This window comes from Physeter macrocephalus, chromosome 15, assembly GCF_002837175.3.
Source record: "Physeter macrocephalus isolate SW-GA chromosome 15, ASM283717v5, whole genome shotgun sequence".
Taxonomy (NCBI): Eukaryota; Metazoa; Chordata; class Mammalia; order Artiodactyla; family Physeteridae; genus Physeter; species Physeter macrocephalus.
This window is the reverse complement of record NC_041228.1, coordinates 26,819,895-26,834,922: the sequence shown is the minus strand read 5'-3', so window position 1 is coordinate 26,834,922 and position 15,028 is coordinate 26,819,895. Positions and strand designations below refer to the sequence as shown.

Genomic DNA, 15,028 nt, shown 5'->3' with positions numbered 1-15,028 from the left:
TGCCGAAGAATGGCCCCAGAACACCTGCTCTCCGGGAAACTTGTAGCGGCAGAAAAGGCTAAACAGAAGGGCGCAAAGTGCCTCAACACGTGACGGGAGCTGGCAATGGTGACCCCTAGTTCTCAGTGACTCACTGGGACTTAATCAAAAGTCATCATTAATTGTCCTCGTTTCTCAACCAGGAAGTCAAAAATTAGGGGAGGAGGGAGAAGAAAACGAAGCGTGAGTGACAGACTAGAATGAGAGTGAATGCGAGCAAATGACTCGGACCCCGCACCCAGGTCACCCTCCCCCACGTGCGCGCATCCCCAGCGACCACTCCCTGGGAGGCCTGTGAAACTGCGCAGCAAAAGCAGAGAGAGGAATATATATCCTGAAGTTGGAAAAGACTCAGACCCGGTTACCACTGCCTTTGCCTTCTGAACTTTTCGTTTGGGTCTCCTGCAGGCGGGAGTGAGTCTTGCCCTTCCCCTTGCTTGCATTCCTCCAAGATTCGTCGTGCCCTCCTCTACTGTAGACCTCCCTCCCCCTTCCCCTCCCCTCCCGCTCCAACCCCCAGGCAGGGAGGCCTTCGACCCATACACCTCCCGGGCTGGAGATCTCAATTACAAAGCTGGGGAGGGGGTACTGAGTCCGGGAAGGACCACGGCGACCGGCAGCGTGCCCTGCGGATGTCCTCGGCTTGGTCCACACCTGAGCAGTTCCCTGGGCGCCACCCCTCCGCTCCTCCCAGACCCGGCGCTCAGACACTTGTGCGCTGCTCCCGCGCACTCGCGGCTCCCTAGCGGCGAGAGGGAGAACGAGCGCAGGGGGGTGGAGAAAGTAAGGGTTCGGGGGTGGGAGGAACCCACCTCGGGAGCCCGGGAAATCCCGGCCGTGCCACCGCCCCCAACTTTGTGGCGCCCTCCGGCAGCGGCGGCAAGGATGGAGCTGCCTCCCCGCGGCCGGGCGTCGCCGGACTCGCCGCTGGACAGCGCCTCCCTGACCTCGCTGGACTCCAGCGTCTTCTGCAGCGAGGGCGAAGGGGAGCCCCTGGCGCTCGGGGACAGCTTCACGGTCAACGTGGGCGGCAGCCGCTTTGTGCTCTCGCAGCAGGCTCTGTCCTGCTTCCCACACACGCGCCTTGGCAAGCTGGCCGTGGTGGTGGCCTCGTGCCGGCGCCCCGGGGCCCTGGCCGCCGTGCCCAGCCCCCTGGAGTTCTGTGACGACGCCAACCCCGTGGACAACGAGTACTTCTTCGACCGGAGCTCGCAAGCGTTCCGCTACGTCCTGCACTACTATCGCACCGGCCGCCTGCACGTCATGGAGCAGCTGTGCGCGCTCTCCTTCCTCCAGGAGATCCAGTACTGGGGCATCGACGAGCTCAGCATTGACTCCTGCTGCAGGGACAGGTACCCTCGAGGCGCTTGGTGGCTGGGCGGGGCAGCGGGCGCGGTGGAGAGAGGGCGGCGGAGGGAAAGATTTGAGGCTTTACACAAGCCTCTCTCAAGCCAGGCTTAAGAATACCTGTGCCCACTTCGGAGCTAGAAGTTGGGGTGGCAGTGGAGGCCGGAAAGTGTCAAAGCCAACTTCTGATTGGAAGTTTCTGAACCTTCTCCTTTTTCCAGTAGGCTAATTCATTTATAAGTCAAGAGAGGTCAGGCCTGCAATAAATATTTGGTGGTTAAATAAATGAGTCAGAAATCTTATGCTCCAAAAAATGCATGTATAGGGATGTAGGTTTCAGTGGAGAGCGTTATTGTTTATCAAACCTAGGACATTAACTTTTAAAACTTTGGGACAGAGAACTGCTTTAAATCCAGAAGACAGAAAGTTGGTTATTTGACTGTGAATGATTGTGGGACTTTGGCGATCTATTATTTTGCTATTACATTGCTGTTACTACCATTTCTTCATGAATACCTTTCCATTAGCCACCTTAAAAAAAATTAATTATCGCAAACTTCTGTTCCTGTTACAAGAAAAAAATGGGTGACAAAATGCTTTAATCTAAAGTAGCTTTGCCATGTATAAATTCTTTTGTATAAACTTCTACCATGAAAGTGCCATTTTAAAAACAATAATCCTAAATGAGAACATTTGAGTACTGTGGGAAGAAAGCCTGGGTAAAATATGAATGAACATTTTCTGCGTTTTACTGAAATAAAAAGCATGACTTCACTGCCAAGTTTAATTCTCTTTACTTCTGTATTTTAAAAAAAGTTAGACTAATCACCAAGTTGTCTTCTCTAAAAGATACTTCAGAAGAAAGGAGCTGAGTGAAACTTTAGACTTTAAGAAGGACACAGAAGACCAGGAAAGTCAACATGAGAGCGAACAGGACTTCTCACAAGGACCTTGCCCTACCGTCCGCCAGAAGCTCTGGAACATCCTAGAGAAACCGGGGTCTTCCACAGCTGCCCGAATCTTTGGGGTCATATCCATCATCTTCGTGGCGGTGTCCATCGTCAACATGGCTCTGATGTCAGCTGAGTTAAGTTGGCTGGACCTGCAGCTGCTGGAAATCCTGGAGTATGTGTGCATTAGCTGGTTCACCGGGGAGTTTGTCCTGCGCTTCCTGTGCGTGCGGGACAGGTGCCGCTTCCTGAGAAAGGTGCCAAACATCATAGACCTCCTAGCCATCTTGCCCTTCTACATCACTCTTCTGGTAGAGAGCCTGAGTGGGAGCCAGACTACCCAGGAGCTGGAAAACGTGGGGCGCATCGTCCAGGTTTTGAGGCTGCTCAGGGCTCTGCGTATGCTCAAACTGGGCAGGCATTCCACAGGTATTCGGGTTTCATTGATGCCTTTTAATTTGCCATTGTTTTTAAGCATTAGTGCTTTGACCATGGTCCAAGGGAAACGACTCTTGACTCTAAATTGATACTCAAAACTACCAACTCCTATATTTCACCCCATTATGATCTCCAGAAAGGTACTGAAAAGCAAAACCTTGAGGTTGTTATCACAGGTATAGAGGACAAGCTGCCTCTCACACAATTCCTCTCCTTAAGACATTTGAGAAACAATTTAACCATATGTTAACTTTATTTTAACCCAGGTGCCCAGAAGATATACGAAAATTAAAGGTACTCTGTTTCTGGAAGGTTCTACATAAAATATGCATAAACAGCACATAAAAAGATATGCACAGATTATATGTGATATATAGGAACGTAAGCCAGTTTCTTTTCTGTGTCCAAGGAAATATCACACATGTTCCTTGGGAGAAGAGAATGTCCTCCAGGGCCTTCTCTGGCTATGCAGAAAGAGAGATGACTGGGCACTGGTGGCCCTCCCATGATTTTTGAAGAAACAATGGAAATTTTGCTTTGGAAGAAAGCAAAAGACACTAATTCAATGCTTTGTCTAGTATCTGAGAATTTTCTTGTCCCTAATTGGGGAGGCATAAGAGAGACTGTAACAGGAATTCCTTAGCTTTTTGTATGTATCATAAAGCCTTGAAGATCTAAAGAACACTCTCCCTAGAAAAATCTCTACACAACACACACACACACACACACACACACACACACACACACAATATATGTGAAAATTTTAGACAATGTCAGAGGAAATCACACAAATCCATTAAAGATGATGCTTGCATCCCCAAGGGCAATGATTTTCAGTGGCTGGCCCAGCCGGCTGTTAGGTGTTCTGGAGCACATATATGTTACCTTATGTTAGACTTTAATGAAAATAAGAATCCCTTGAAAACCTTGTTAAAATGCAAATTCTGAGCCCCAATCCCCAAGAGTCAGATTTTAGTTTTGGGGGTTGGATTCAGAAGCATACATTTTAACAAGCTAATTTTGATGTAGGTGGTCTTGAACCACACTTTGAGAAACACTGGAGTAGGATGCCATATTCATACAATACATATAAATATAAATAATTTGAATAGAGAGTCCTATTCCCACCTATTTCCCTAGATATATGCCTGACTGGTCACCTAAAAGGAGTTGATGGTAGTTGTCTCTCCCTATAAATATAGGGAGAAATTAACCTCAGATATGTTTTTTCCCACACATCTCTGAGGAAACTCTGATTTCTCCGAATATAGTTTTAGTGGTGTATTCTCCTAGCTAGTCTCACATACCAGAGATTTGATAACAGGGTTTCTAACTACTTTCAGAAGTACCACTCTTTGTTTTCTGACGCACGTAATGGGATGCTTTCTTCTAGCATTTATAAACTCTTCACAAGATTCAATTTAAAAACACCCAGTAAAGACTACATTTTTTCCCAAAAGAAAGGAAAAAGAAAATAACAGTAATTTCCACAATGTCACCTCTTCAGAGGTTTTGTCAGTTCTAAGGCAAGTAGAAGGACTAATAATGCCTTAATTTATTGAAAAGATATGAACAGTTGCATAAATATTTGACAATTTTATCTTAAGCATATCATTTAGCAAAATATAGACATAGACCACATATTCCCCTATGTATTAACTATAAATAAAAATTGAGAAGTATTATAGAATAATGGTTAGGAGGACAATGGGTGGACCAGACAGCCTAATTTTAAGTCTTTGGTATGTAACTTTGTACTAGATATGCTACCTTTCTGTGTCTAGTCTGCTCACCTGTAGAATGGCATAAGTATAACATCTATCTCATATTATTTTTTAGGATTATCTGAGTTAATTGATGTAGCATGCAGAAATTCAGGCCGCTTTGTTTCTTTACAAAATGAAATGTTTAGACTGTTGAAATGAAAACAACCTTCCCAAACACTATGCATTTCTTCATATGTTGTCAATATATTTCAGAAATTCAATTTAATACAGACACATCAAGATCAGTTTCTTGAAAGGTATTCTAAAGATATTCTTTAAATGTCTTTTGAAGTTAAACCTCAAAGTTATATTCATTGGTCTTTTAAAATAGCTGGTAAATAATTCAAGAACATCTGAAAATTTCAAGAACAAAATTCAAAATAATGAGAGCACAAATAGTATTTTAATGTATTTAAAATAGTCTCCAATGAGTGAATAAAAATTTAAAAGTGATTCCAAGAGGCACTGCTTTGGACTTCTGAGACCATATCATTGTGACATCATGTTAATATGACTTCGAAATGTGGATAAACTTTAATCAGTATCTCTCTAGAGTTGGAAAGATACCTTATTCAAATCACGATCCTGTAATGGGCTCCTCTTACTATCCTGAGGGTTTAGTCTCGTCAGAGGTGGGATTGGACTCTCCTGGGTCTGTCTTGCAGAATCCTCAGAATTAGCAATGGGAAATTCACCAATGCCTCATAGTGAGTGAATTCCCTACTGGCTCCAGTCCCCTGTACCTTTTCGCAATGGAGGAATACTCTGTATTCAGGTCTATCTCCCTACAGGAAAGGAGAAATTCTACATATTCAAGGGAGATAGTTTCCTAAGCTTTGGTATTAAGGACAAAAATTTCAATGGGTGCCATGGGAGTGCAGGAACCCCTCCTGCCACACCTCTGAGAATGTCCTCGCATGTACAGTTGATGTTCTTATGTCAGTTTTGTCACTGATTCCTAACTTGTTTCTGCTGCTTCACTTCATTCTCATCTTTTACGTCCTCTGACTTTCAGATAATGATGCCTCTAATTGTATTAAACTTTATCAGGAAGGTGAGAAAAACAGACACATAAAATATAAGGAGACAACATAAAACTTCATTAGAAAAGTGTGCTAAGGTGAGGCACCGAAATGCAGACCTGACCAAGACAGCCCTCCACGTGCAATGCTGCAAAGTTTCCCATTGTATAAAGTACAAACTCCTATCAGAGGTCCCCTGCCTGCCCTCCAACTCATCTCTCACCTTTCTTTTGTATAAATTGTAGGTTTTTAATAAATGATAAGTGAGTGGATGAATCTATTTATATTTTTCTATCCTTCTCAAGCTGGCTCCATCAACTAAACTAAGAACTTCCTGAAGGTTATAATTTATCATCTGTATATCCCCAGAACATTGCCCAATGCTGGAGTCATATTAAATGTGAAATGCATGTGTGTGGGTGGGTAGCAGGGAAGGAGAAGGGAAGGGAGGGAAGGATGAAGGAAGAGAGGAGGGGGGCCCATGACTGACACCAATTGTTCTGTTACAGGCTTACGCTCGCTTGGAATGACAATCACCCAGTGTTACGAAGAAGTTGGCTTGCTGCTCCTATTTCTGTCTGTAGGGATCTCTATATTTTCAACTGTGGAATATTTTGCTGAGCAGAGCATTCCCGACACAACCTTCACAAGTGTCCCTTGTGCGTGGTGGTGGGCCACAACGTCCATGACTACCGTGGGATATGGGGACATCAGACCAGACACCACCACGGGCAAAATCGTGGCCTTCATGTGTATCTTATCGGGAATCCTTGTTTTGGCCTTACCCATTGCTATTATTAACGACCGCTTCTCTGCCTGCTACTTCACCTTAAAGCTCAAGGAAGCAGCTGTTAGACAGCGTGAGGCTCTGAAGAAACTTACCAAGAATATAGCCACTGACTCATATATCAGTGTTAACTTGAGAGATGTCTATGCCCGGAGTATCATGGAGATGCTTCGATTAAAAGGCAGAGAAAGAGCAAGTACTAGGAGCAGTGGAGGAGATGATTTCTGGTTTTGAATTCTCTTTCAGTTTATTTACAGAAGCTTGTGTAATACTAACTTGATTGATAAAGCCTTGATATGGAAGTCTGTACACTACTGATGAGTCTCTTTTGAGTACTACCTGTGTTCATTTGGTTCGTACGTTGCTTGATCTACTAGAATAATTCACATCCCCCCAAAACAGCAACACATTGTTTTGACACATTTGAGTCTCAAAAATATCCATTTAACGCAACCAGGCCAATATACACATGCCTGAATTGTCAAATACCAAATAATAGTGCAGTGCGTACAACAAAGTTAAATGTTTTATGCATCACTAATTTTTAGAATCTTTTGCACCACTAATTTTAAAGGATGGACGTTAAACTGCATAGCCCCAAGAAAAGACGAGTGAACGTTTAAGAACACATTGGACAACTCTGCCATTTAAAGATACTCTCCAAGTAAATAAAGCCCTCCTTTCTCCATCAGTTAAAGCTGTCGACTATAACCATTCTCTTTTCAAGAGAAAATCCTGATTTGATGGTCATAGACTGAGTCCCTATCTTTCCTCTGGTGCAGATGACCGATCACAAATGGACTGAGCTCTGTATTCCATCATTACGGTTGGAGGTAGAATCGCAAAACTGCTTAGACTGCGGTAGCAGAGTGCTACCCAAAGGCTTTGAGAGTTGCACAGCTTCATCCTCCCCACTGAGTGCATAGGTGCAGTATAAAGGCGGTATCTCTTAGTACTCCATGGAAACTAGATGGTCTTTAAAAAATCTCTTTATTGATGTAGTGTTCAAGTTATGTCCTTAAAATCATGACTTTGTAAGTAAAGGTGAAGTAGTGAACATCCTAAATGTATATACACTGAAATTATTAAATAGTCTTATTTCATAATATGAGAATGATATGTTGAATGATACCACTGGGTGAACTTGACAATCTTTTCTTTGTTAACAAAAAATATTATGGATAGCTTTCTGACTGTTGGGGTAAATAGCAAATGTTCAAACTTTACACGCATTTTGACAGTCATTCATGATAATAATAAAATTTCTAGTCAGTTTGTTATATAATTAAAGCCAAGAGCTCTACCTAAGCCTAAGAATTAGTTTATGATTTCCAATATTCCAGTAAATGAGGTTTTTAAAACGAAGAATAATACAGATTTATCACTTTCATACCTGCCTTCTTAATGGGTGTAACCGTGTCCCCAACGGGATAAAAATTGTTTCTTGGTGGGGGGACAAAAATATCTTACTCTTTTTATTCATAAAATACATATACCTGCAATACATAAACAGATATAGAGTATATCTATGGTATTAAATTTTCATGGGATGGGAAAGTAGAAAAAAACAGCCCCTTTCCAGAGTTGCGCTATGATAAGAAATAAACATTGAGAGAGACAAATTTAATATATGTCTGTACCGTATTTTATTAAATCTATTTAAGATACCCTATTATATTATGAACTACAAAGAAGGAAAGGAGGAGGAGAGGAAAGACAGAAAAAAAAGAAAGAAAAGAAAAGAAAGAACAAAAGAAAGTCCAATCGATTGTAAGATGCCATTGATTGTAAAATGTATCCAGATTTTGGACAGGTAAAAATTTAAAACATGCATCTTAAAATCAATGAAATATCATATACGCTACCTCTAGTTTTCTGGTATGCATGCTTCACTTCTAAAAACATCTTCGTTGATAACATGAGTTTTAGATTGTATGCTAAAATCCTTTAATCCTCTTGGCTTGTTTCTACTTCTCCCAAATATTATGAAAGAGTTAAGAGATATGTGTAGTAGTAAATATTTTCCCTCTTACACAGTTCCCAGGTGCTAGAGTATGGCACAGGGCCACTTGTCATAATATAAATATGCCATCCACAATCTGAAGGGGAAATAGGGATCAGACACAGAAGGCAAACTTATCCTGACTTATCTAGAACTCCCCCCAATAAGTTACTCTGATCCAGGACTGTGCTCTGTATTCATCATGTTTTATGTCACTGTATCCTCAAAATATTCCTATTATATAATTACTATCGCTCTACTCTTCTAGTGATATAGTTCATATATTTATCCATCCAACAAATATTTATTCAGGACACATTTGTATGCTGGGCACTACAGATTCTTTGTAAAATCAGGCCAAGTCTTATTCTTTTGTATTTAACATTCTATTCAAGGCTGTGAGGGGAACACAGACAACAAAGCTGAGGCACAGAAAGATGAAGTAACTTGGCCCAAATTCACACAGCCCATGCATCAGTGACAGAACCGAAGAATGAGTCCCAATCTGCTGGACCCTGAAAATGATACTCCTAAAAGGCATATGACAGATTTCATTATTCCCACACAACCTGTGCTTAGGGATTCCCTTCCCAGGCAGGCAAGCCAATTTTTCATTGGTGGAGAGGTTCAATACGCCTTAAGAAAGGTATCAACGTATTCTCAAGGTGGAATGGAGCTTTTAAGGAACAGTTGTCACATCGTGTAGTCATTATTAGACCAAAAAAAATATTACCTTTAGAATAAGAGTTGGAAAGTGAAAATAATGAAAAAACTATATGTATTATACGTATATTTTTTCCTACCACAGAAGATTCTAAACATGTTCTCCAGAAACATGGTGTGTTAGCTATATAAATTTGTTGAAATATGGACATTTCAAAAGAAATTTTCAAATATCACTGCTTAGTCAGCCTTGCTATTATATAAAATATTGGTGCATGTTCAACAAATTATACATACAAGCAGACCAAATTTAAGTAACAAATCAAGGCAGGAACTCTGTTAATCTTATATCTCAACATCTAAAAAAATTGATGTTTGTCAAAAACCTAAGAATTATTGCTATAAAACAATATTTAATTTGTTTGGGCATATAAATAATAGAATTATTGGCTTTAGGCTATTTAAAAAACACTAATTAAAAACATTTGAGTGCACAGAGGGAATGCTTAAGTACCTAAAAGAGCAATTTTGAGAAATGATTGAGGTATGTTTGGTAGAAGTGACATCTTGTTCATGTTTTACTGGGTTTTTTTCCTATATATACAAAAAATAGTTGCATTTATCATTTTAATGCAAATTAGTATAAAGCATAATGTATTAAATGCACAAAGAAGCTAATTGAGGTAGAAATCTCAGTGCTGTGTTTCAATGTGGAATTCTTGCTCTCATGAAAATCTTTTGACTAGTTCTTGCAAAAAATATACATGCTGGCCCAAGTTATCTAAGCAAAACATTATCATTCAGTAAGCTTACTGCTTTGACAAATATTTCCACTGATTCATTTTCTTAACATGAGAAGCCTGCTCTTTTGAAATATGAGCCATTAATATCTCTGCCTTATCAATCCCGCAATTCAGTCCAAGACGCTATCAGTTGGCAAATGATGTGTTTTAGTGCTTCCCCTGGTGATTTCCCTTTGCAAAAGCACCCCAACTCCCGAACCTGTCTTCGAGCCATGCTGATATGTGGAATAAAAATGTCACCCAAGGAGAATTTTACTCACAAACTCCACTTGGCATTTGCTTATGTGGTGTTCTTTAAGGATAACGGGATAACTGAGATGCTCACCATCTTCATGTCCTCTTTTGCCTTGTGTTAAAATCACTCTCTTGCTTATGACCTCAAATCCATTGAGGTATTCAGTTGGTAAAACCCAAACCCTAACTAAATCCAACTCAGTGCCTATTTGTGCTGTCCCTGCAGAGCTGATCGTGATTACAGAAAAAAACCAATGTGTGCTGACTGCTCTCATTTTACATTCATGCCTAAACCCCAAATGGGTTCTTAATGCTGCAAGGCAATCATACTGCAATTCCTGAAGCTATTCACTCTCTAGATAAATATAAACCTCTAACACCTCCCTTTGATTCCACTTTCACTCAGAAAATAGAATCAGTTAGAAAAGATTTTCCACAAGGGCCGGCACCCACATTTATCCACCTACCTCCATCTGTGCATATTCAATCTGCTTTTCCTTCTATCATGAGTTGAACTGTCCACCCTTGCCTCTAACTCTAGGACATTGCTTCAGAATGCCTTTCCCCTCTCCCTATTATACCATTTCTTTCCCCCCTCCTTAGTAGATCATTCCTATCATGAAAAAAAACATAATTTAATTTTTTCCATCTTAAAAACAAAAGCAAACAAATGAACAAAAAACTTGAATCTACTTCATCCTCTAGGAAACACCCAATTCCTTGCTCTCCTCTATGGCAAAACTTCTTGAGAGCATTTTCTAGTCACTCTCTTCATTTCTATATTCACTATTTTTTCCCTATTCTTTCTTGATAATCCACTCACATCAGTCTCCCACCACTACATCTCCTCTAAAGATGTTCTTCTCAAGGTCAGCCATTACCCGGTAATTGCTAAATCCAGTCATCAATTCTCAGATGCTGTTGATCCATCAGCAGCATTTACAAGGTTAATTATAGACTTCACTATAATTGAAAAACTTTCTTTCCTTGACTTGCAGCCCATCACACTCTCCTGATTTCCCTCCTACCTCATTGCCCATTCATCTTTTCTGGTTGAGGCGGTCAGTCAGGGCTTAATCCTCAGGCCCCTCCTTCTCTGTTTACATCACTACCTTGGCAACTCATTCTGTTTTATTGCTTGAATACCACTGATACTTGGTCAATTCCCAAATTTCTGTCTTCAGACTAGACTTCTCTTCTCAATTCTTGCATCTTCAGATTTGTGTGCATAACTGCCTATTCAATGTCTACACCTGAGCATCCGATAAATATCTCATGATTAGCATATCTAATACCAAATTATTGATATTATCCCAAAAACCTATGTCAGATCAAGTACTCTGAGAAGCTGAGGCCAAGAGAGCTGATTACTGTAATTATGTGCAAGACATTTATTGTAGGGGAAAAAAGCCTGTGAAGAATAAAGAGGAGGAAACTAGATAAAATGGGAAGAACCTTCAAACCATGATGCCAATCTGACACCTGCAAAGAAGAGGGAGAGAAGAGGATTGGGTAAAAAGAGTCTCTGATTACAACGCAGTTCTAAGAAAATGTCAACAGAGTTGATGGAGAGTCCTGAGTAAAAGTAGCCCATTAAGGAGCCCCACCTCTTTTAGATATGGGACTCAGCTCAAGCCAACAGTCAACCATGCTGCCCTCAGGAGGAGATCTGAACAGTGGATTTTCACAGCCACCACAGTCAAGCCCTAAACTGCACAGATCTGCTTCGCCATGCACATCCAGAAGGAGCCCCTCCAAGGATTCCATGGGCCTCTCTTTCTGAATAAAGACTTAAAAAAGGGAGTTGGTAGATGAATTAGACTGTTCAGTGTTGCTTTGCTCTCAGAATAGCAGCTGGTAGTCATCCTCTCCTTCCTCCTCTGTCCACAGCACCCCACTCACAGCACATGATTTCCCCCAGTAAACCCTTGCAGCCTAAAAAAGTTATAAAGAGAATTCTAATCTGCTTATACTTTTCTCTACCTCAAAGAAAAATTGTATATCCTGAGAAACACTTTTATCATTATTGTGGACTTAAGTGCACCATAATTAGTTATGCTGCACAGAGATGTCATTGCCATGTTACTTAATTTTTTTCTGAACAAAGAAATGGCATTAATAAATTGATATTGCAGGGGGAAATTTCAAAACAATTTCAATCCCATTTTATTCATTTCTGAACTGGTAACATCATACTGACTATGACACTATTTTAATGGGCACCATTAATAATCCAATGACTGAAAAATTCTTTCCTGTTTATATATTAATTTATGTAAAACCATTGAGGTAGATAAATACATTTAGCTTTCAACAACATGATGCAACTAAATCTGAAGTAACAAGAAAAATATGTTAACTTTTGGATTTCCTTTTCATGTTCTAAGTTGAGGGACATTTCTTCTAATTACATAAAACCTTACTTTGGCTTCCTTAGAAAGTATATAGTCTAAGAGGTTTGATAAGTAAAAGAAGATAATGGTAATGTGTGTATTTTCTACATTATTCTATTATTCAATACTCAAAGTATTTCCAAAGAAATAATAGTTGAACTAAAGAAGTTTTAATAAGTTTGGTGCATGCACACACACAGACTGAGAGAGAGAAGGAGAGAAAGAAAGAGAGGGAGAGAAAGAGGGAAAGAGAAAGAGAGAGCACGAGAGAGAGATTGAGGAGTAAAAATTTAGGATAACAAATGTGATTTTTTTTTTAAGTTGAATACAAATTTTTTATTCTGGGTGATTTTTAACATTTCAAACATCATAAATAGCAAAAAAAAATATTGCAAAAACAATACAAAAAGATTTAAAATATATAATTTACATAAAACCATCATGTTAAGTATATGTCTTCATTATATATATTTTATTCATAATTTTGTTTATAGCTTTATTTTAGTATTTTTATGGTTCTAGTAATGTAAGTTGTATCCTTTATAAAAGCCTTGCAATATTCTTACTAGAAGTCAAGATAAAAGAATACCAAATCAAACTAGCCAAGGATCTAAGTTATCCATGTACTGATTTTTGGCCAAAATACAGATTAAGATAATTTTCCTTTGGTGATTCAAACCTGAGACACTTGGCATTAGGCTGACATTTTTCTTTTTTTTTTTCAAGTGCATTCTTATTATTTATTTATTTTTTTAAAACATCTTTATTGGAGTATAATTGCTTTACAATGTTGTGTTGGTGTCTGTTGTATAACAAAGTGAATCAGCTATATGTATACATACATCCCCATATCTCCTCTCCCTTGTGTCTCGCTCCCACCCTCCCTATTCCACCCCTCTAGGTGGTCAAAAAGCACTGAGCTGATCTCCCTGTGCTATGCGGCTGCTTCCCACTAGCTATCTATTTTACATTTGGTAGTGTATAGATGTCAGTGCTACTCTCTAACTTCGTCCCAGCATGGCCTTCCCCCTCCCTGTGTCCTCAAGTCCATTCTCTACATGTGCATCTTTATTCTTGTCCTGCCCCTAGGTTATTCAGAACCATTTTTTTTCTTTTTTTTTTAGATTCCATATATATGCGTTAGCATACGGTATTTGTTTTTCTCTTTCTGACTTACTTCACTCTGTATGACAGACTCTAGGTCTGTCAACCTCACTACAAATAACTCAATTTTGTTTCTTTTAATGGCTGAGTTATATTCCATTGTATATATGTGCCATATCTTCTTTATCCATTCATCTGTCGATGGACACTTAGGTTGCTTCCATGTCCTGGCTATTGTAAATAGTGCTGCAATGAACACTGTGGTACATGACTCTTTTTGAATTATGGTTTTCTCAGGGTATATGCCCAGTAGTGGGATTGCTGGGTCATATGGTAGTTCTATTTTCAGATTTTTAAGGAACATCCATACTGTTCTGCATTGAGTTTATTTTTGTGTATGGTGTTAGGAAGTGTTCTAATTTCCTTCTTTACATGTAGCCGTCCAGTTTTCCCAGTACGACTTATTGAAGAGGCTGTCTTTTCTCCATTGTATACTCTTGCTTCCTTTATCAAAGATAAGGTCATCATATGTGCGTGGGTTTATCTCTGTGCTTTCTATCCTGTTCCATTGATCTATATTTCTGTTTTTGTGCCATACTGTCTTGATTACTGTAACTTTGTAGTATAATCTGAAGTCTGGGAGCCTGATTCCTCCAGCTCCATTTTTCTTTCTCATGATTGTTTTTGGCTATTCAGGGTCTTTCGTGTGGAGAAATGTCTATTTAGGTCTTCTGCCCATTTTTGGATTGGATTGTTAGGTTTTTCTGATATTTAGCTGCATGACCTGCTTGTGTAGTTTGGAGATTAATCCTTTGTCAGTTGCTGCATTTGCAAATATTTTCTCCCATTCTGAGGGTTGTCTAAATTTTTTGTTCTAGTTCAGTGAAAAATGCCATTGGTAGTTTGAAAGAGATTGCACTGAATCTGTAGATTGCTTTGGGTAGTATAGTCATTTTCACAATGTTAATTCTTCCAATCCAAGAACATGGTATATCTCTCCATCTGTTTGTAACAAACAAAGAAAACTACAGACCAATAACACTGATGAAAATAGATGCAAAAAGCCTCAACAAAATACTAGCAAACAGAATCCAACAGCACATTAAAAGGATCATACACCATGATCAAATGGGGTTTATCCCAGGAATGCAAGTATTCTTCAATATATGCAAAAGAATCAGTGTGATACACCATATTAACAAACTGAAGGATAAAAGCCATATGATCATCTCAATAGACACAGAAAAATCTCGATAAAATTCCACACCCATTTAGATAAAAACTCTCCAGAAAGTAAGCATAGAGAGAAATTACTTCAACATAATAAAGGCCATATATGACAAACCTGCAGCCAACATCATCTCACTGGTGAAAAACTGAAACATTTCATCTAAAATCAGGAACAAGACAAGGATGCCCACTCTCACCACTTTTTTTTTTTTTTTTTTTTTTTTTTTTGTTGTATGGGGGCCCCCCTCCT

At 39.7% G+C, this 15,028-nt stretch overlaps 1 protein-coding gene across 1 annotated transcript; it reads left to right on the top strand.

The window, feature by feature from the left end:
* The first annotated feature begins 749 nt into the window (after positions 1-749).
* KCNV1 (potassium voltage-gated channel modifier subfamily V member 1) lies at positions 750-6,658 on the top strand. Its single transcript, XM_007115174.2, has 3 exons — positions 750-1,391; positions 2,236-2,765; positions 6,072-6,658. Exons 1-3 carry the CDS (start codon positions 925-927, stop codon positions 6,581-6,583), a joined length of 1,509 nt encoding a protein of 502 aa, XP_007115236.1. The 5' UTR covers positions 750-924; the 3' UTR covers positions 6,584-6,658.
* The last annotated feature ends 8,370 nt before the right edge of the window (positions 6,659-15,028 follow it).